Source organism: Zosterops lateralis (assembly GCF_965231275.1).
Source record: "Zosterops lateralis genome assembly, chromosome: 6".
Taxonomy (NCBI): Eukaryota; Metazoa; Chordata; class Aves; order Passeriformes; family Zosteropidae; genus Zosterops; species Zosterops lateralis.
In genome coordinates this window covers 38,749,869-38,771,285 of record NC_139761.1, presented here as the reverse complement: position 1 = coordinate 38,771,285, position 21,417 = coordinate 38,749,869, and the positions used below count along the sequence as shown (strand labels likewise).

The following is a 21,417-nucleotide window of genomic DNA, read 5'->3' as shown; positions in this document are numbered from 1 at the left end:
CTCTAGTTTTGCATTTCATGCCTGCAGTCTTGAAACTCTAACCAGATCATCGTGTTTTGTACTCTGGACCTCTTCCCAAAACTGTTAAGGCACTTCTGCCTCACTAATGTATCATTCCCACAAGCCAGTTCTTTCCAAGATAAAGTGGGTTGCTAGGAGGGGAAAAAGGGTTTGGCACTCAATAAGAAATTTCTCCTCATGTTTAAAAGGAGAAATCAGAGATCACTCCCTTCTTAATGGAATTTCAGGGGGAGAGTTAGTTTAATAGGTATTGGGGTAGAGTTTTCTTAATATTTTCTTGTTCCTTGCATCTTTGGTTGTTAAATCAATTATTAGGATTTATCATGTGTGTTCTTTCTAGAAAGAGTCTTCTCTCCTGCTCTCAACTCCCTCTTTCCCCTTTTTCTCAAGTAGTTCTCTGTCTCTGAAGTATGAAAGGAAGGCAGGAACTTCTCAGTGACTGGAATGAGGAATTTGCAACACAGGTTAAGAACAATATAGGTTAATAAAATGATTTTGCTAGACATACTGTTAAAAGACAAAACAAAACCATAAAGCACAAACATTCAAATAACTTCCCTTTGCATTTCTTATAACTTTTGAGACCAAACAGTGGATTATTACAGCTAGGAAGGGACAGCTCCTTCTGTTTTCTGTTCACCTTCGATCATATTTTCCTTCCCAGTGGTAAATATACTTTGTAAGTACTTGAAAATAATTCAAAAAGAAAAATTAGTTTTAAGACTTAAAGATTAACTGATATATTTTTGAAGTTAAACTGTTAAACAATGTTTTAAAAAAAAATCCCAAACACCCCATGTTTCCAGCAACTTTATGGAATGTTGAATAATGCAGTAAAAAAATTTTAGAAGCAAATGCCAAACTTTAACTTTGCCTTCTTCTGATTTATACCTTCACATCATGTAAATATTTTAATTTTGCAAAAATTTCTTCCGCTCCCTACTTCAAATATGAAAATTTGCTGTTGCACTGTTAGTAAAACATAAACTTACAGACTTTATTGATACTAGAGGTTCTCTTGGTGTGTGTTTAGCTAAACCTTCTAAAAGGTAATTCACTGAAATAAAAATCCAGGTCATAGAACTTTTTTTACATGAGCAAGAATTTAGCCACACTGCATATAAGATAATTTTGTGTGTACCTAGAACCTGGTGAATAGTAACTCACTGAGCAAAGTGAGACAGTGGTTCTGCAGTACTAGAACTTCTGAATGCAACAGTGCTGTAAAATGTCCCTGTGCACTGGTGTCTGGGTACAAAAAGGAGAATTTTACTGATGGTAATTTTATGAATGTTACGTTAAATGGGGAACCCTTGATACCATGTCAGAAAGACCATCTGCCAGACTTACTAATGGTCATAGGTTAGAGAGGCTTCTCTGATTCAAGAAATAGGCTAAGACTGTGCAAAGAAGAGGGGTTTATGCACAGGTAAAAAGTTAGAGCAACATACTTGAATCTGCTCAAGTGACAGAGATGATTCTGAGATTTTAAACCATGTTTGTGCTAATTTTCTACTAGGCCAAATGTAATATATCATTTTTCTGGAGAGTGTGATTTCATACTCCATCCCACCCCCAAGATGCTGGGAAAGGCTGTGCTCAGGAGGAGTTACTAATGCTCAGCAGAGCTGTAGTCATAGGACAAGATTTAAGAGGGTAATCAACAACTGTTTACATGTGTTTGGTACCATGGCAAGTTTTTGTTGATATTTTAAGAATCAACTTGTGGTTTTATCTTTACACTAGAGATGGTCTTTTAAGCTGTAATGAGTCTTCTAGCTCATTTTCTATGTGTTAAATATAGTACTGTTTCTGCAAAGACAAATGATAGTGTCGCACTATAACTTCTATTTAAACTTAGCTTGATGGTTTTATAAAGTGTTTCAGGGAAGGTGAAGCAGTCTATCCCCAAGTGAAGTCAGCTTCAGGTATCTTAAACTCCAAACTGCATTTGTTTCATGTCGAATCATAGCAGCAGAACTACTTTTGGGTAGAACTGAAGTTTGTATTTTGAATTCTGCAAGTTGTTTACATGCATAAGCAGAAAATCCAGGCTCTTTGGCACTTTAGGGGGAGTTAATCTATCAGTATTGGGTGGGGATAAAGAATGAGGAGGAGAGGCAGTTGCACAGATGGACAAACTGGAAGGCATAGGTTGTACACTTCAGTGCAATCTCAGTTATCTTGAGCAATCCTGTTGGTCCCATTACCACCTGCCTGGCATGTGTTACTGGGGCTGGCTGGGAATTCTCCCAGCTGCAGCACAACAGGAAGATCAGATTCCATGCACTGGCACAAAGGCGGCTTGTTTTTATCACAGAAGCAACAGCACCAGCACTGCTAAGGTTGGTCATTGAAATGTGAGCCTTATAATAATGTAATTTAAAATTGGTTGTATACCCTGTCTGGCCTGTGTTTGGTCTTCTTAAGACTGCAGAAATCCTGCCTTGTTAAGGAATATGAGTTGCTGACTTGAAAATCACAGTAAAGTATTTGCTATGACTTGTTTTCCTAGAAGACAGTGATGGAGTTCCCTCTATTTACAGGATGTCATTCAAATACGGGAAGGAGAGCTGTTGCTGTGAGGAGTTCACATCTGAAAACTAAAGTCCAGAGAAAAAAAAACCTCTGAATCCCTTCTGTGTGGTGTGTATTTTGCGCACCAAAAAAAATATTAATAATGCTTTACCCTTATATTGTAGAGCAATTCTCTGAAATGTGAAAGAATATCAGGTTCACAATTACCTGTGCACAGCATTTAGTCCTTTTTTTTTTTTTCCTGAGTTCATTTTGTGCGCTGAACACGACAAAGATCCTTTTGGTGAAAAGTAAAATATACATAATTAAATATTGTAACATGATATGAAAGTATAGAGTTTCATGGTCTGACAGTAAACATTTGCTAATTTCTAGTTAGGAAAAATGCAAAGAAAAAATTGCTGAAGGTGATATCTAATTCTTTCCAGTTTTTCCAACTGAGTCTCTACTTACAGTAAACTTTATTTTATAACTTGAAGGTAGTAATAAGTATCTAATTGTTATAACCAGACATCATAATATACAGATAATTAGCATTTAAATAGTCTTAAGCCTTCAGGTGCTGTAGGCTAAAATGTTTTCACCACCATGTGTTCTTCTGGTCTCCTCAGGTGCTACCAAGCCTTAAACACTGGAGTTTTGAGATCTTAGTTTTCATGATGGTCCCATAAAATGAGTGACTTTTCTAATCGTAGACCATATATATATTTTGGGAAGAAGGCAGTGCTCTTAATTTTACTCCCAGACCTGGGCTTTAAAAACTCCCAAAATATTGCAGAATATACTGTAATAATCCAAGAGTTAACCTTGAAGGCTCCTACTTTGGACAATTACAGCATGTTTCTAGAGCCTTCAAAAGGCTACCTCAGTAAATTGGATAGCTGAGATTTTATGATACATTTCTGCTATTCAAGTTTTTGTTAGAAATCCCTGTATAATGCTAAATTTTTCAGAGTTCTCTAATGATATGAATGATTGTGAGCTGTGTTATCGTAACATTCTAATGTGTTTTGTAGTAATGATGAGAGAGGCAGTGTGAGTTTCTATAGGTACTTTTGCTGTGAACAGGAAATAATCTCATTTCATCTACAGAGCAGAGTTTATCCCTTTTTCATTAATACCATTCTGGGTTGGTTCCCAATGTCCACAAATTCAGGGAGTTGTCAAGAACAAAAGTTACATGTAGAGTTGGTCATGTGCGCATAAAAGTGCTAAGAGCAGTTGAAAACTTAAATCTGTTAAAGATGCTTGGGGTTACCAATCTTGGGTATTTGTTCTTCATTTTGATGTCTCAATTGTCTGTTGAGGAAAATTTACCCATATCAGGCATAAGTTTTTATGTGGCTCTCATTAGTGTGCTGCTTATGGAGAAACAAAATTTTTATTTGTCATAGGGCTTAGATGTTCAGTTTAAAAAATTCATACAAATCAAAAGTTCAGAATGACAAGAAATTCAATTGATGCTTCATGCTTTCTGTTTGTCCTCTTTACTAAATGAGGCAGGGATATAAGTAAAAATAATATACCTGCATGAGGGCAGAATTTTGTGTTGCCAGAGGTTTGACATTCAAAGGTTAACCTGTTCTAAACACTTAAGAAAAAGCCTATAGTAAATTATGTACAGAAGAGGATGCAAATATATTTCTATTCCCTATATAGGTCCTCTCTAAGTGACTTCTCCAAGGCAACACAGTGGTTCACTTGGATAGTCACGATTAAACTCCTTGTTTTCTAAACTTTGTCCTTGGGAGTTCCTGGCTTCTGAGTCTGCAGTTGCAGCAAGATTAAATGCAATCTGAAGGTTTGCAACTGTGCAGCTTTTTTCTGCACAGTTCCATCTTGATGGAGCTAGGGTCCTGCTATGGAGGCGAGTCTCTACGTAGGGGGGAAAAAGGAAGGAAGGAAGGAACAGTTGCTGTTATTTTTAAGTGACAGCTTTCTTGTCAGGTTGTGTGTACATGTGCTACAAGTAAATTGATATTTTTCTTTTTTAAAATAAAAATCATGCTTATTTATTCTCAGACTGCATTTGCAGATGTGCAGTACTGACTGTTTTGTTCAGCTTTCCAAAGGCAGTAATTTAGAGCAGTGAGTTGGTTATTTTTTTATTAGTAGTATGGACAGATAGTTGTAATTGCTTGTTGAAGAGGGCACATAGTACTTGCCTGATGAAAGGTCTTCCTCTGTAGATTTCTGGACCAGTTAAGTAACTGATTGATAGTGAGAGGTGGAGGTGACAAGTAGGATTTTAATACCAAAAAGAAAAAACTAGAGTTTGAGAATAATACCTGTCTCTTCAGCACCTTCAAAAATGAAAGTGTTTAAAATTCTGTAGCATCCAGAGCAAATGTACTTACTTTGAATACAACCTCAGAACAGACCATACTTCCCAGTTCATAACCTGTCATGCTAGCAGCTGGATGTTATGTAAACTAACCTGAAAATGCTCTAAAATTAAACATTACCTATAATATTCTGTGGTTCAAAATGCAGAATAAAATTTGAAACTAGGAGGCTGACAATACTGTCACTGCCAGCAGTAGGCTTCCTGTTTTCTGTTCTCACTGGTCATCAGCATCTGGTTCTGCTGGTTAGTAAATGGAAACCCTCCACTTGTGCTGGTCTCCAATGAGGAAGAGAACACTGTGACTTTCTACTACTATATCTTTTTATAAGGCTGGGGCTTAAACTTCAGCTCTGTGAGGACTTGTGTGGATAGAAACATCTACAAAGATCTTGTTAGCTGTGAAGTTAAAGCTTCAAATACCCTAATATTCTAGTATTTTACTAGAAAACTGGGAGTATTTTGGAACCTTTTGTAGCATCAGGCAAAGTAATTGAGCAAATGAGTTATCATTTTTATTGTAACTATCTTTTTAGAACTCTGACTCATGAGTTTTTTATGATTCATGTGGTGATTTCAGAGGTATTACCTTGCTATGCTACAAGATGTTCTACCCATGACCCAGGCAGTGTAATGGGCAGTGCCTCTTCTTGACCTCCACACTTGATGTCCCACCATATTGGCTGACACTGCTGTTTGTTTTTCAGCCGATTTGAGCTCTAGTGACTGTGCTGTCCTACCACCTGCTCTGTCATCTTTGGGTGTTTGTGTAACCTCTAGCAGAGATGGTGTCTAACCTCGTCATATTTAGCTGTGGCAATTGACATGGCTTATGATACAGATTTTAATAAATGTAATGGAGAGAAGGTCTTTCTCCCACGGGAGGGGGATACTGACCTTGCACAGAACTAGAAAAATTTGTACCTCTAATTGCTTCTCCCCCTAGTAACAGTAGAACAGTAATAGTTTGTATTTTAATCCAGATTAAAACTGTAGGTCTCCTTGCCGGGTTTTCCCTGCCACTTCAAACAGAATTTCTTTCAAAGTGGTGTTTTATAGTTAGCTTCAGCATTAAAAAGAAAGTGACAACTTCCCTTAAGAAAAAACAAACAAAACCTCCTTTCTAAAAATCCCAACCCTTCCTTCTCCAACTTTTCCAATATTTGAATATTTTTTTTTTGTTTGTTTCAAACTCTAGTTAAAATATTTGTAATTATCTTTTTTATTGTTGTTTTCCTTTTGTAGGAGGGGGTAGAGAGCTGAAAGAGTAACTTATTCAAAACTGGTAAGTACTTCCCAAGGCTCAAGTGACTTACCTAAGAATAGATGGTATGAAAAGCTGGCATCCATTCCTGGAAAAGTTTGATGGTTACTGAAACTGAAATTCTATCTATTCTTATATTCAGGAATTAAGTCTTAAAAAATAAATGTTGCTGATGGAAGCCCTAGTCTTATAAATAAAATTTCTGTAAGGCTGAGATTGGGCCCAAGGGTCTGTAAGTGCAACGGACATTTAAATTCATCTACTCAAAGATAATAACGGAGGGGGTGGTTTCTGTGTAATGTGAAAACCAAATTTATTTGAAGGGAGTTTTGGCTCAGAAAGACTTACCTCTAAAAATCTGAGTTATTCAGAGCCCTTCCATACACACACAAGGCATTCATGGCTTTGTGTGTGTCCTACCTTTTAAATATAAATATATATGCCTTGTCAGCTGTGTTTCTAGTGTGGCTTCCAAAATAGTTATAGTCAAAATAGTATTGTGATATTTTAGAGGTTCCCATGTAGATTGTATTTGAGATAACAGAAGTGTGAATGCACTTATGTGATTATTGTAGAGTTTAAGATTTCATTCAGTCTTTAAATATTTAAATAGTCTATACGCAGTGCATTGGGGCACTTATGAGTATGAAATTATAAGTCTTGAAGCAACCACTTAAGAATTAAATGATTATTGGTAATAAATGAATGCCAGCAAGAAATTGAATGGAGGACTCCTGCCTCCATTAGTTGAAATCCATCCAAAAAATGTCTCATTTACCTCTTACTCAGTGCTCTTCCTGTCTGAGACTTGGAAGTATGTCTGGATGTACAAGAGATCCATGTATTCCTGAATCCTGTGCCTTCCTTTTGGAAATCACCAATTCTCGCCTTGAGCAAGGCATTTGCTTGTTTTCCTTTAAAAATAATGGGATGAATAATTTTTGCAGGCCAAGCCATCCATGCAGTTTGTCATCTACAAGCTTCTTATCTGAAATAATTCCACTGCTGTAAGAGTAAAGTGGAAAATGCACCATGCTCTATGGTTAATTCAGAGATAGTTTTAGACCTCTTTGGATGTGGTAATGTAGGTAGTTAATAATGCTACTTAAGTTTCTGAATCTTCCCTTTGAGTTCAGTCTAAAAGAATAAAAGTTCAAAAATACTGAAATTTTTGCACTAGCAAAATGTATGGCCACTTATGTAGTTTTTTACCTCCTCTCAAAGGAAGTATGAGCAATATTTAACCAGATGCCCTGATAGATATTTATAGACATTATTCTATGTGAACAGGAAGAAAGCAGTTTAGGTTTTGCTGGATGTAAGGAATGATAAGGCTTTTTTTTTTTTTTTTTTTTTTTCCTTTTCTTTGTTTGTTTGTTTTTTTTTTTTCCTTTTTTTTTAAAAAATTGTATTGGTTGTTAAACATTGGATAAATGTATAAGGTACTTTGAAATGTATAAGGAAATTCTGGACAGGGATTATTGAATAGTTATTCCTGCTTGGGAAGGGAAGCTGCAAGTGTGTGTTCTAGAAAGAAACAATTGTATATATTTCGTATTCAGAATTTGGCAACTTGACCAAACTTTTAAATTAAATATATTTTTTCATATTTATACCCCGATAAACGCAGCTAGGCTGAGCCACTACTTTTTTTCTGCAAGACAGTGTCACTTTTTACTTGAACCTCTTAAAAATTAATTTTGAAAAATCTTGCTAGCTGTTCAAGGCATAGATGCAATTACCTTGGATTAGTTTTTATGAACCATCAATACTACAATTTCTATCTGTCAAATTAAGTTGTGCATTAATAGAAGTTGCTCAGTCTTTATATGTTCTTTTACAGAAATAATGCGTCATATTTGCCATGAACGTGTATTGGACTTTACAGTAACATATATTTAAATGATGGACATTTTTTATATTCTCAGTTGAGATAACTGTTGTGCTGTTCTGCACTCATCTTTGAAGTTAGCATGTAGCCACAGAGCTATACCAACTATTCCTCATGTGTGCCTTCTGATTTTTTGAAGACACACTGAGAAAGAAACTGACCATATCTGCCTGTCTTTATCCTGAAACTGAATTTCCAAGGGTGAAAAAGACAGCTTGCCTCTGTAGTGGGTTCCAATTTTCATTACCAGTCTCCCACGTGGTTTTCTGAAGCATGGCTTCTTTTGAAACTGCAGTGGTAGGAACTCGAAGCATGCTATAATTGTTCTTGTCAGTGAGTGGAAGTAATAATCCGTGATTCTGTTTTCTCATTACTGTTTGTGGTAATAGGACAGGGAACTATTTGTAATTTCCATGTATCCCTTGATACAGATTACAATTTTATAGAGACTAGTGCTGCAAAGGCAGCTGTTTTCACTCATCTGTGTCACATGTGGGAGAGGCCCTTGCAGAAGGTCATTTCATGTGTTGGCTAGAAAGTTTGATCAGGCCTTTGTTATTTAAATAAGTAACTTTAAGCTAACAGCAGACAACACTGACAAAGAGTTTAAATATAATGCATTTTAACCCCCCTTTACAGTCTTCTCTTTTTGTAACATATTGCTGTTTGAAAAGATGAATGATAAACAAAACAGACACCGTCAACCTTTTTATTTTCAAGAGTTCACAGATTTGTCCACTACTTTAGTTTGCTGTAGTGAGACAACATTAAAATAAAATTCTTTAACTTATGAGAATTACTCTTTTTTCATAGCCTGCATGTCTAATCAAAGCTGTCAGGATCCTTTTGAGAACATTGTAGTTTCATTAGGAAGGCCTATGAGTTGGCAATAACACCTGTGCAACGATTGTGAGCAATTTTCCAAAAAAAAAAAAAAAAAAAAGGAACTATTTTAACACTGCACCAACTCCAACTCCTTAACTGTAGTGTCTGGATGGAAAACTGACTGGAAAAATTGCTATATAAGGTTTTCCAGTGACTTTCATGTATATGTATTTACAGATGTTTTTACACAGGTTCCACTATGATTTGAGCATATGGCAATCTTAATCCTGTTTCAGAAGATGATACTTTTAACATATTTCTGAAAAAGAGTCTCTTGTCCAGCATTCGGGGCTTTTAGATGTATATTTGATAATGGTTTTCTGTGTCAGAGATTGGGGGGATTAACTTGTTTGTACTACAAATGAAGATGCTAAACTTTATACTCATGATCTACAAGTAGATTTCCAAGATTAAAAAGATTATAAAATTAGTCTTTTTGAAATGTCTTGTGCTGTTTAATATCACTCTTCTGTTCCTTCAGAACAGATTTCAACTGAAATTACTAACTTGGCACAAACTTTAGGCAGTGAGTTTATTAATATATTAATGTTGTTCTGTTACATAACACGCACACTGTCCCGTCTAAGAACAGCTCTGTAGTATCATGGAAGTGTGTTAATGCAGTACATTCAATTTAACTATTTATTGTGGTTGTTATTCTCCAGAATAAGTTTTCATCTACACAGATTTTTGAAACATTCTCGGTAGTTAAATTTGCTAATTTAATATGCAACTGCAATAGGATATTGGTAGGAAATAGCTGCCTGCAAACTAAGATAAGGGATAAGTATGTCAACTTTGGGATATGTGGGAAGTAACAAATTTGGCTAAATGACTCCAAGGCAGGCATTTTGTAGAGCCTGCAGATTTCTTGTGTTCAAAAGACTGACTGTATTTAGGCTAGAAACCTGCATTTGAATATAGTTCACTATTGAATTCCTGTTGTGTTATAATCTCCTTTATTCAAATTAACTTTTCTCCTTCACTAACCAAAACAAAACCTTTATTTTTCTATAGGACTGGTGTTAAAGAGGAAACCAGAAACTAAAGGCACTGGAATCAGCAAAGACACTTCTAGAGAAAGTGGAGAAGGTAGAGAATGGAGCTGCAGACTCTACAGGAGGCTCTGAAAGTGGAAATTCAGGTTCACCAGGTAATTTATATACTTTCTTGCTTTAAAGCAATAGCAGCATTAGTACTGCTGACAGTATTACTACTAATGGGAGCATTAAGCAATAGCACTACAACTATAGTAATAATTGTTTTATAAGCTTGAAACTACTTCAGAATTTTATACTCTGCATTTTGACCTGACCACCTGTTGTTTTTTAGCAAATGTGAAAAATCTACATATCAAGTTGTGGGTGGAAAATTTTTTTTAGTATTTTGTAGCAGTAATAAAAACATTCTGAAAACCGTGTTCAGCTGCTTCTGTCTGGAAGTTTTTTCTGATGTTCTGAAGCCGACTTTAGTATTCAGTTGGCAATGGAGGAATATGGTGGAGGAACTTTGAAGTGAAATGTATATAGTGCTGTGTAGTTTATTCTGGTGCTTCTCTTCTGGAATGTCTTCTACTTTAGTAGCTTCTAAACTATGTTTTTGGTAACCAGAATGTTGTAGTGCTTGGGCTTTGTAAATTTTTACATGTTGAGTCTTTTCACTAGTAACCTGTTCAATACTATATGGCAGTAGGGTTGCAGTTTGCCATTGTTTTACAATGCCAGTGAGGAACTATTACAACTAACGATACTAAAACCTAATTTGATAAATATAGGAGGATGTAGGCATATTAATTCTTGGGAAAAATTATTACAGCCACAGACACAAACTAGCTGCCAACTTGAAATGTTTAATTTAACAATGAGACTTTTTCTAAACACAGTTCTCCAAGTATTTCTGATGCTCTTCAGATATCTGAAACTTACAACTGTTACACAGTGGTTTAAAGAAATATATGATAAATGACATTGATCAATGTAGTCTGTCATATGAAATTTGGAAGATGTTTCATAATTACTTGGTGACTTGTCTAGAATGTGATCTGGATGGCTTGTTCAATACCTGCTGCAATGGCCTGCATATTGCAAGAATGTGAATGGGTAATTAGTAAAATCAAGCTATGTCTGCTTTAACAAAATACAACTTACAGCCAGGGAGGGAAACCTGAAAAAGCTAAGGATGGATTTCCAGAAATACAAATGAGTATTTTGCTCTCTTCAGTAACTCCAAGGCCTTTGTATTCAAAACTTCAATAAAATTTTGTTGTGGAGGTAAGGAAGTTCAGAAGTTACCCATGGCATTTTGCTGCAGACATAGAAATGTTTAAGGCTAGTAAGTAATTTTTTCAAGTATTAAATACTGTAAAACAATCAAAATATTAATTCTGCTCATGTTTACATGACAGTGTTTACCCCTTGTGTGTGTCTTCATTCCCCTTTATGCCCAAGTGAACTAAATATTTTAAGACTGTGAATTTTGAATAATCTTTAGCATCTGTTCATAATGACACTGATGAACAGGGATGAAGACTGAGAAATGTCCAAAACCCCCCTTTTTTAACAGCTTAATGTTGATAGAGTTTTTGACTTTTTTTGCTTTAACTTTACCCAGTTGTCATTAAAAGTGAACTCTGCACAAAAATCAATTTTAATTAGATTGGTTTTACTTTATGAAACTAGAAAAAACATTATATCAGAAGGTTGTCCTTTTTTATTCAAGATGCTGTATATTTCTATAATTAATGCTAAGAAAAAGTCTGTATGCTTACAGTGGAAAATAACATTTGCAACAAAATACTGGGTGCTTCAGTAAAGATTTTGTGAACTGTGCTTGTGTGGTTATTGCTTGTCAGGATTCACACAAATAGAAATTAAACTGGTTTTGGCACAAAAATAAAAATCTTCAAATGAAATGCTTGAACTTTCTTGTATAGCTCTGAATTTTGTAACCTAAAGAGACACAATATGTTCCTTCATTTCACTCAGAATTTATGAAGAATTGTCTCTTACAATCTTTTATTTCTCTAGTATTTCTTTTTCTGAGGACTCTCTTAACAAAGCTTGCCAACACTCACACAGTCATGGTTTGTTGTCCTGCTGGAAGTGGTGGACAGGTGTCTGTGATGAGCATAAGGAATTCAGCTCAGCTCTGTCACCAAGCCCTCCCAGCTTCCTGATGCACCGTGTTGCCTGTGACTGCTCACACAGCTGTACAAGTGATTCTCAGTATGATGTGGTTTTGTTTGTAGAATGGCTCCTTGGGTATTGCCTCTTCTGTTTCACTTTCAGAACTCTGTCTGAATGTCTTGATAATGCTGCTTTGGCAAAATGTACCTAAAACTACCACTAAGAACCCAAAATAGATATTTAATTGTTCAGAAAAAGCTACTATTTTTTGTCTGCTTTCTATGATCAGAGAATCCACCATGAATGACATCTGACCAGATCACTTCTGTGTGAGTGTACAACTTGAATATTCAAATGTCTTCCATGTCAAAGCTCTATTGCTTGTCCTGAGAAGAGATTCATCAAGTCTAAGTAGTTCATTCTGCTACTGTGTTTACTTAAGATAAATTTGAAGCAGTCTACTCTGCATAGTTTTGACCACAAGAGGTGTTAAAGAACTTACATTCAGCTATTCTTACAGAAAGGTTGAGTTTCATGGATGATTCCTCAAGCTGATGTGGAAGGAACCTAAAGCATCCTTGTCCTTCTCTTATTTCATGGCAAAAAGATTAGTAGCTTTTAAAATACCTTAAATTTAGCTTATGTTTAAGAAGAATATTATTTTTCCTTAAGATTGCATGATGTAGTACTGTGTGATCCAAAAATTTAGCAATATTTTATGAAGAGTTTGCAGTACTGACTGTATTGTCTTATGACTGAGTCTGCAGGAGCACTTTATGTAAAGATTAACAGATTTGTTGCTTGTCAAGCTCCAATGTGGCAGGAAGCACCGAGGAAAAATAAGCTAAGTGTGTTCCTGTGATGCTGAATGGCAGCATGACGAAACAATAATATTCAGTGTAGATAAATGCCAAGTGGTGCACTTTGGGAAAACAGGCCCAGTTTTACATCTGCAATAGCAGGCTGTGAACTGGCTGTTGGCACAGTGGAAGGACATTTTGCAGTACAGAGTACTTGAGTGTTGCATGTAGTTTTAAACTTTGCCTCCAGATGATAGAGGCAAACTAGAGAATTATGGAAGAGTGTGATAGAGACAAACTAGAGAATTATGGAAGAGTGCCAAGAGTGAACAAAGTATTGGAATGATTAATGCATGAAGAGTCTTTCAATCTGAAGAAGTGAGGACTGATGGGGGAATATGTGGTGTGGAAAAAATGTAAGAAGGTGAATAGAGAAGCAGCCATAGAATTGTACAATGTCTTAAGTTGGAAGGGATCTGTAAGGATCATCAAGTCCAGGTTCCAACTCCTCTTGACTCAAGTCAGCTCTGGTTTTCCATAATCCTATTAGTCCCTCATGCTTGCATTGTAAGGAAACAGATTCAAAAGAAAAAGGAGGTCATCCTTTTACATAAGAGTCCTGTAATTTAACTTGGGAACTTATGGTCACAGAATCTAGAATGTTTTCCTGGTTCAAAAAGTAATTAAAGCAGATCAATGAAAGAAATGTTTGTTAGTAGCTACTAAAGAAGTAATCTTTGAAAATGTTAGAAATGCAAATTTCTACAAATTTACCAAGAAACATATTAGGAGTTTTTGGTTTACGTTGTGTCTTCACTCTGGGCTCTGGGGATTTTTGTTAACTTTTTCCTTGCTTAGCTACAGACAGCATTCTCCTGCAGCTGCCTGAAGGAAATGAGGGAGGAAGAATAATGAATGGTAACAATCTGTCTGTTTTCCTTTTGGATGTGGAGGGCATCTCTTCTTCAATGATCTCAATCTCTCACTGAGGGAGAAAAGTGGCAAAGATACTTCTGAACATGAGTCTTCCATCTGGTACCAGCCAAGCCAACACACAGGCAGAGCTTTAGTACTTGAGACATTCTGCCCTTGAATATACAAACAGCTTTTGTGCCTGCAGTGGTTGTCTGTGGTTTGTTTCTTGTGACTGCAAGCAAAGAGGGGAGCAGTTCTAGAGGAGACACAGCTATTAGATTATCTTACCCAGCTGGCTTAAATTGTTTTTAAAAAGCATCACTTATTCAAGAGCTGTTTAGGAGGAGCAAAAGTGATGGCTTAATACAGTACTTTTAATAAGAATGGGTTTGGAAATGTTATAATACTTGACTCTAGGCTTTGCTATTGAAATGCTGTAAACTAAATATTTTGCTTTTACAAAGGTTCTTAAAAATAACTGAATTTTAAACTGTTCAACAAGATTTATAATGAAAATCTTCATTGTATTGTTGCATCTTTTTTCTTTCTAGAAATTGGTTGCCCAAATGAAGCAAGATCCACAGGTAACTATTTATTTTTATATTGGATCATTTCCCTTAAAAATGCAGGAAATAACTGCATGAAACTTGAGGATTTTAGATATTTCTGGATCACCTTCTTCCTCGCTAACACAGTGCTTAGAAGAAAACTTTTTCATAAGATTTGAACAACGGCTGTTGGATCATTTAAAACAAAACCAAAAATTTTGCTATTATGGAACTTTTTGCCTCATTCATATTCTTAATCATTTCAATCAAGGGACTTTTCTGGGCTTATAATGCAGTTCAGATGAGCAGTAAGTTTCTGATTCTATTGGAAGCTGCTCTCTATAAAAGCTGCCATTATTTGCAATAGCTTTTTTCCTTTTTGGAGTGTCAGAAGGTTCACAGAACAAGACAAGAGAGGCTGTTCTATCCGAGAAATTTTGTCCAAACAATGTAGCTTAAGGTTGTGTTCAGATTGCCTTTCTTGGGTGTCTTACCAGCCCTCTAGTGTCCATAGAATGGACACTTGGCCTTGGGAAGTTTCATAGCTACTGAAGTTGGATAACTGGACTCGCTGCATAGGCAGCAGAAGTCATCTCTTTCCCAATGACTGCATAAGGTCCCTGGGCTTTCTTGTACAGCAGTTAAACACTCCTGGATGCTGGATGGGGTGTTCTGTGAAGCTCTCAAACCAGTCTGAAATGTTGAGTAGAGGGTTAAAGGCCGCTCACTTGAGGCTTGCTGTTAAGAGCTCCCATCCCTATACAATAGTAAATGTCCTGTAATTTTCTGAATATACATTTTTTTTCTGAGCTCAGTGAAGTGAGAAGACAGCTCTTAACACTCAGGTAGTTAAACCACTGACAGGGAGGGTTAAGCTGAGTATATTGGAAAATCTGGTTTTTTGAATGTTCTGCTGGGATTTGGGTAAGATCTGCTGCTCTTATTTGCTGGTCGGGTCTGCTAACAATTAGTCTGCAGAGCAGTTCACTTTCAGTTCATATTTGCTGAAAGTGAGGTCATGCTGCAAGCATCCATGCAAAGTTCCTAGAGTCAGGAAAAGTAAATCTTGTCCCTGTTTCCAATGCTCTTAATGCATTTTTATCCCAGATTATTAAGTAGAATCTAGAAGAAGGGAGGATGACTGGTCAATATCTGTTTTTTCTGAAATCAGAGACTATCTGCAAGCTGAGATCAAAATGCATTTCAAAATTGGAACAATATAAAAATAGCAAATATGCATGAAGTTCCTGTGATATTAGTCTTATGTTTTAATATTTCTGCTTAGCAGACTAAACCTGCATAATCTAATATAAAAACTTTACAATGTAAATGAGAACCAAAAAAATGGGAAAGGAGAGAAATTAAGGAAAATCTGATTTCCTGTCATGTTTCTGCAGAGCTTCACAGATTTTGAACTAAGGACAGATGTTTCTTTAATTGTTTTTTATTTCAGTAGAAAAGAAAAAGTCCTGGTAAAATTTGTTTTCTGTCTGCATCCTTCTAATGTTGCTTATGGCTTTAAAATCTGAAACTTAAAAAAGTGCTACTGTAAGTGAAGTGCTGATATGAATGATGTGTCAAGGCAAATGTAATTCTCTTTAGCACAGTCTAAGGCATAAGCATACATGGAAACGAGGACTGATGTATGTTTGCCTTCAATTGATGCGTATGTCAATTAAGATTTAATACATATGCTTGATACTCTACACAGTTAAGTGTAAATGTCTTTGCATAAGTAGCATAGGTGAGAATGTTTTAGATGACCTACCATAGCATAGTGTTATATACAGTATGATATTGTTGTATTATGTAGTAACAAACATTTATTGTTTAATTTGAAAAATTGATGAAATGTACAAATGTGCTTTACAATGTGATAAGCACTAATGGATGTTCTAATGAAATCTTCTTTCCAAACTGGACTATCTCTGAGTGCTGGAAAGGTCTTCTGATTATTGTTGCACTCAGCGACTTAAATAAGGCTTTGTTGAGCCATTTGAATTTTATTGGCTGTACATCCAGAGGTGCTTTATTTGTAGTACACTATGCAAGAATAAAACAAACAAAAAAAACCCACCTTCCTGCTACTACTCTTTGTTAACAAATGGAATATCTTTCTCACAGATATTTTTTCTTTCTAATCAGAACGCTGATTTGAAGAAACAACTTCATGAACTTCAAGCCAAAATCACAGCTCTGAGTGAGAAACAGGTAGGGAAACAGAGATGTATTTTTAAGACTGTGTTCTAAAGATGTCTCTTTTCCCAGCTTCCAAGAGAGCTGCTAAATCCTTAAGCGCAAAAATAAGCGTGGGCAACCAGACATTTTTGATTCTTATTGGATTTCTCAACAAAGGATAGGATGAGTAGTTGTGAGTCTGTCAAACAAGAAACTAGTTTAATCAGTGGAAGCTATAGCAATTTTTCTTGTGTTGAAACTAGCATTTTATATTAAGAGAGGTGGAAAAAATGGATTAGTTTGTCACTTCCTTTATTACTATTTTGAAACTTCTTCTAAACTCGGCCATTCTGCTTTAGGCAAATCTTTAGATTTTGACTTAGTAGGTTCAAACTGTGTATATGGAATTTTTCATAATGTTAAGAACAACTAAATGTATGTCAGTTATGGGTATTTAAGAGACAATTTGAAAACTAATTGGATGCTTTTATCATGATAAATTACACCACAATTTTCTTATGTTTGCCATTTGGCAGGAATTGTTTGACAGCTCTAAAGTATGAGTAATAATTACAACTGAATGCTTAATAGAAAGATTGTTAAACTTGAACATGGGCCTTGTGATAAACAAGAAGAAAAATATGTAATATTAACATATCTACAAAACTTGTTCTCACTTTTGTTTTTAAAAACATAAAAGAGCAACACATGCACAAACCCCTCATACACCACACCATCCCGTCCCTTTGTTAATCAATTAAGCAGCCCCTTAATTGTTTTGCCTAATATGTCAATAATGGAACCAAATTATAGCAATAGATTAGACCTTTGAAGAGAGAAAAACTTTAGAGCATTGGTAAAATGCATGAGTGTCACAACTAGATACCTCCATTCATCTGTTACTAGCTGCATGTGTTCTGAGTATTATTAGCCCTATGAAAATAGACAGACAGTGATTAACATTTATCTAGAAATTTTGTGTACTGAAAAAATTATAGTATGTTTTAATAGGAGAACAGTGAATCTAGGAAGAAACATGTAAGGATAATAAGAAAAATGATTTTTTAATGAGAATAGTAGTTCAACAAAAACTGAGGTTTTGCTGATGTGATAGCACGTCTCTCTTGAAGATTGTTTATTCTCTAAAACCAGCATGAGCCTCTGCATGTGGCTGTGTCTCACAGCAAGCTGTTTCAGGAATCTCTCGTAAGCTCTGGATGCCCGTGGTAATTTCAAAATGAGCTTGTCTTGATGCCATGAAGCAAGCTGTATTGACTATCAGTTCATGTGATGAGCAGACAGGCAGTGAGACACAGTAAGAAAGCAAATACATCCTACCTTAAGTTTTAAAGTTGTATTTATAACTCTCTACAGTTATGCCGTAGAATGGTCTATACTAACACGTATTTTAAGTTACCCATCACTAGAAGTGGAGCTGTGTCTTTTCTATTGAACTCAAAGTGCTAAAGCACACTTGTTCATGGGATGAACATGGGTTAAGTTGCCAAAAGATGTTGAAAGATAAGTTTGATTTCACTTCTACCACACAGCGAATGCAGTCCATATGAAGTCACAGTTTTTTGCTTCTTTGTGTTTTTGTGGATTTGATTATCAGAACAACAGTGAACTTATGTATGATTGTTGAAGTTTAAATAGTTTATCTCTACCACTGGACTGCAGAGCTGCCAGTGTTCCGGATGATAATGTTGTTAAATAGTATGACTGCTAAAATGCAACTATCGTGGTAAATGTATGTTCGGGAAAAGAACCACAACTTCCCTGTGCAGAGTAGTGCTCACTCCCTCTTTATTTGCAGGAATCTGTTGTATAGAAATCTGTGGCTTAGCAATGCAGTTGAGCAGCACCTTAGAGACCACAAGGCCCTTTAATCTGTTTTCACTTTCACTTCTCTTCAGGAAAAATCATTATCAATTACTTTATGGGTAGAATATTAATCAGCAATTTAATTTTCACACAGCTTGGAGAAATATGCAGATTTCCACAGTAAATATAACAGCTTACATCGTGCAGTGCTTGTGTTGAGAAGAGGTGCAACGTGTACTCTGTATTCTTGTTTAGAGCCAAGTAGTTCTGATGCCTGATATCCAATGGATAAACTCTGAGGGCCCAGCTCCACTGTGGAGTTGCATGGGATGCATAATGGTCACTGTTCAATAAGCTTTTAATGAAGTTTGAGAAACTAAAGTTCCAGCCTGTGTGGTGTCCCCTGCTTGGAGACATGGAGCCGAGATGCTGGTGTCAGAGAGGCAGAATAACAATGAAATATTTCTGGCTTGTGAAATGTTATGTCACCCTAACACATGCTTTTTCTTTGCTCTCTTATTTAATGAAGTTGGATGAAGACTTGTGCAAGAACCAAGTCAGCGGTAGGTTTAGCTAAAAGCTTTTAGTTGCTTTAGGACTTCCTCCGTTTCTGAAGCATTGTGAGAATAGTGCTGGCACTTGCTGCCATTCGCTGCAGTGATTGATAGTGGCTTAGGTGTCTTGCTGAGAATTAATAATGGCAGTTCTGTTCAGAAGTTTGTGAAATTGAGGAGATCTGGCAAAGTACAAAAAGAAAGCAAGTAGGCTGTACAGTGTGTAGGCTTAAACCTAAAAAAAATTGTTAGCTGATGCAGGGTTGAACTGTTACAGTATAAAGTATGTCATATATTCATATATTTTTTTTTAAAATGTCAGAGGTGAAAATAAAGGCTTTGATTTGTTACACCTGAGAGATGATGGAGCAATGTATGCTGTGTTAATACTTGAAAGGAAAACTGCAAAAAGAGAATAAACTTACTTGCAGATAACTTGCATTTGAAGGGCAGTAAGCTTGAGTCCTTCAGACTTGCATATTTCCTTCTGCTAGTCTGTATTATTTTCACAGAGTTCTAAACTATGCTTCTTTTCTAATCTGTGGGCAATAATGGGAATTCAGTTGAATAGTCTTGTTCCTCCGCTATAAATGTGAGAGCTGCAATCTGGAAACTCTGAATGCATTGGTTTTAAAAATGGTTTCCTCTTTCTTTTCTGACCCTCCTCTTCAATAAAGAGAAGTCAAGAGTAACTTTTTTCAGAACAATTTTAACTGCCAAATCTAAGGTTGGGTTGTAAATGGAAATTAATTCTGTTGCTTTGAAGCACTGGTTTTTTTCTATGTTTTCACATAATTGGAAAAACGTCACAGTCTTAGCACTTTTTTCTTCACTTTTTATTTTACCATAGTGCCTTCTCTTGGCATTCTGATTTGTAGAATTTTACCCACAATTATTTCATACTATTCAGCTTTTGTCTGGGTTAAATACACTCTCTACAATACAAAAACTTAAAGAATGTATTTTTTAAATTTTTCTATGAGGAAGTTTATTAGTATGTACTTTTTGTTTGTTTGTTTTGGGCAGGTAGGGCGGAAATTGTTACCAGTGATACTGGTGAAAGACTGAGGTAGGGCAGGGCTAGCATTAAGGAGGGAGGGATGTAATGTTGAAGTAATACTTTTTCTTCTGCCTCTTTTCCCCCATAGTTAATTAAAAAAAAATATACACTTAGTCAATCACGATATATCTCTATGTATCGTAATAGTACTTTATTTCAAAGACAAGGAAGAGGTCATGTGGGCAGTAAAAAACGTGGGGTTTTTAGCAATATTGTGTCAGATATAGAGGAATTTCTAAATGTGTCTTTATAACAATCTCTTGGAAAAGTTAAAGCAATATTCTGTCTTAAATGTGAAAGAAAGCTTACACAAATAGTCTTTTGACTCTATGATAAGAGCATGATGGTGATAAGCATGTACAAAAGAAATCACATTACTCTTTCCCTTATATTTGAAAATAAAATTCAAATGTCTTTTCCTGTAGTTGCAGTGAAATTCATTGAATTTTTAAGAATAGTGTTGTGAAAACTAGACTTGTATTCTAATGTATTTCCTCTTGACATGGAAATAATAAAGTGGATCCCTTTGTTATTTTGATTTCTGAAGTATGTATATATGCAGGAAAGTAATCAAAAATAGTTGTGAGCATATATATGCTATATGGAGATATTGTGGTTTTATTTTTTCACAGGGGAAAAACTTTAATATACTTTATTGTGAAGAGCAGTTGAAACTGTGGAATATAATTAGAACAAATGCACACCATAAAAGCAAGTTTATTATTATGAATAGGCAAATATAGTGAATTTTGCTTGTATTTAGAGCAAATTGAGATAGATGAGGTTATTCCAAGTCCTGTATGTTCAGGGTGAGACTCCTTTTAACCTTGCCACTAAATAGCAAGTAATGAGAAAGGGGATTTGGGATAGATATAAAAAATGACAGAGTAATTTAACTGTGGTTTTGTATAGTTGAATGAATGTAAACACGTGGTTTAGATTGACAAAGGAAACTTGTTATTTAAGTTTCCAAAAACTGTCAGGAATAGCTTTTAAGCATTACTGTTGCTGTATTTATTACAGGTACCATAACTTAGTAATGAGAAGATTGGTAATGTGCATAAATTCATCCTATGAGACTGTTCTTCTCAAACAGTTGTCAATCATAGTAAAGGTGAATTTTTATGGAGGCTTTTTGTGCGCATTATCAGAAAATTGTACCCGAAACATGTTCCATCATGTTCTGTAAAGAGAAGCAGCAGTGTTTTGGTGAGAGGAACGTAAGCTCAAAAAGGCAATAGTGCAGGAGGGAAACTGGATACAGTTAACAGGTAGGAAAGAGCACTTCATGCTTGTGCATAAGAAGGTAGGCAAGGTACACCATCAGAATTTAGGACTGAAAATCTGTGAATAAATAATAAAGTCACTACTTACTCCTGCCAGTTTTATCTGGAGTTTCTGATACCTCCTTTCTCCACAATTGATTAAGGGTGTATTAAAATGCCAGTTATTCTGTCAGTAATGGATCAA

The 21,417-nt window shown here is 35.7% G+C and overlaps 1 protein-coding gene across 8 annotated transcripts in view; it reads left to right on the top strand.

Moving 5' to 3' along the window:
- The window catches only part of PHF21A (PHD finger protein 21A), a 134,839-nt gene that overhangs the window by 24,249 nt on the left and 89,173 nt on the right, over window positions 1–21,417 (top strand). For 6 of the 8 annotated variants that reach the window (XM_083862804.1, XM_083862803.1, XM_083862802.1 and 3 more), the window contains 4 exons: window positions 6,149–6,188; window positions 9,961–10,096; window positions 14,335–14,367; window positions 16,456–16,542. In XM_083862804.1, coding sequence (XP_083718930.1) covers window positions 10,043–10,096; window positions 14,335–14,367; window positions 16,456–16,542 — 174 coding nt within the window. In that variant the 5' untranslated portion in view covers window positions 6,149–6,188; window positions 9,961–10,042. The remainder of the gene's footprint in view (window positions 1–6,148; window positions 6,189–9,960; window positions 10,097–14,334; window positions 14,368–16,455; window positions 16,543–21,417) is intronic. The other 2 variants (XM_083862806.1, XM_083862808.1) reach the window with 1 other exon arrangement.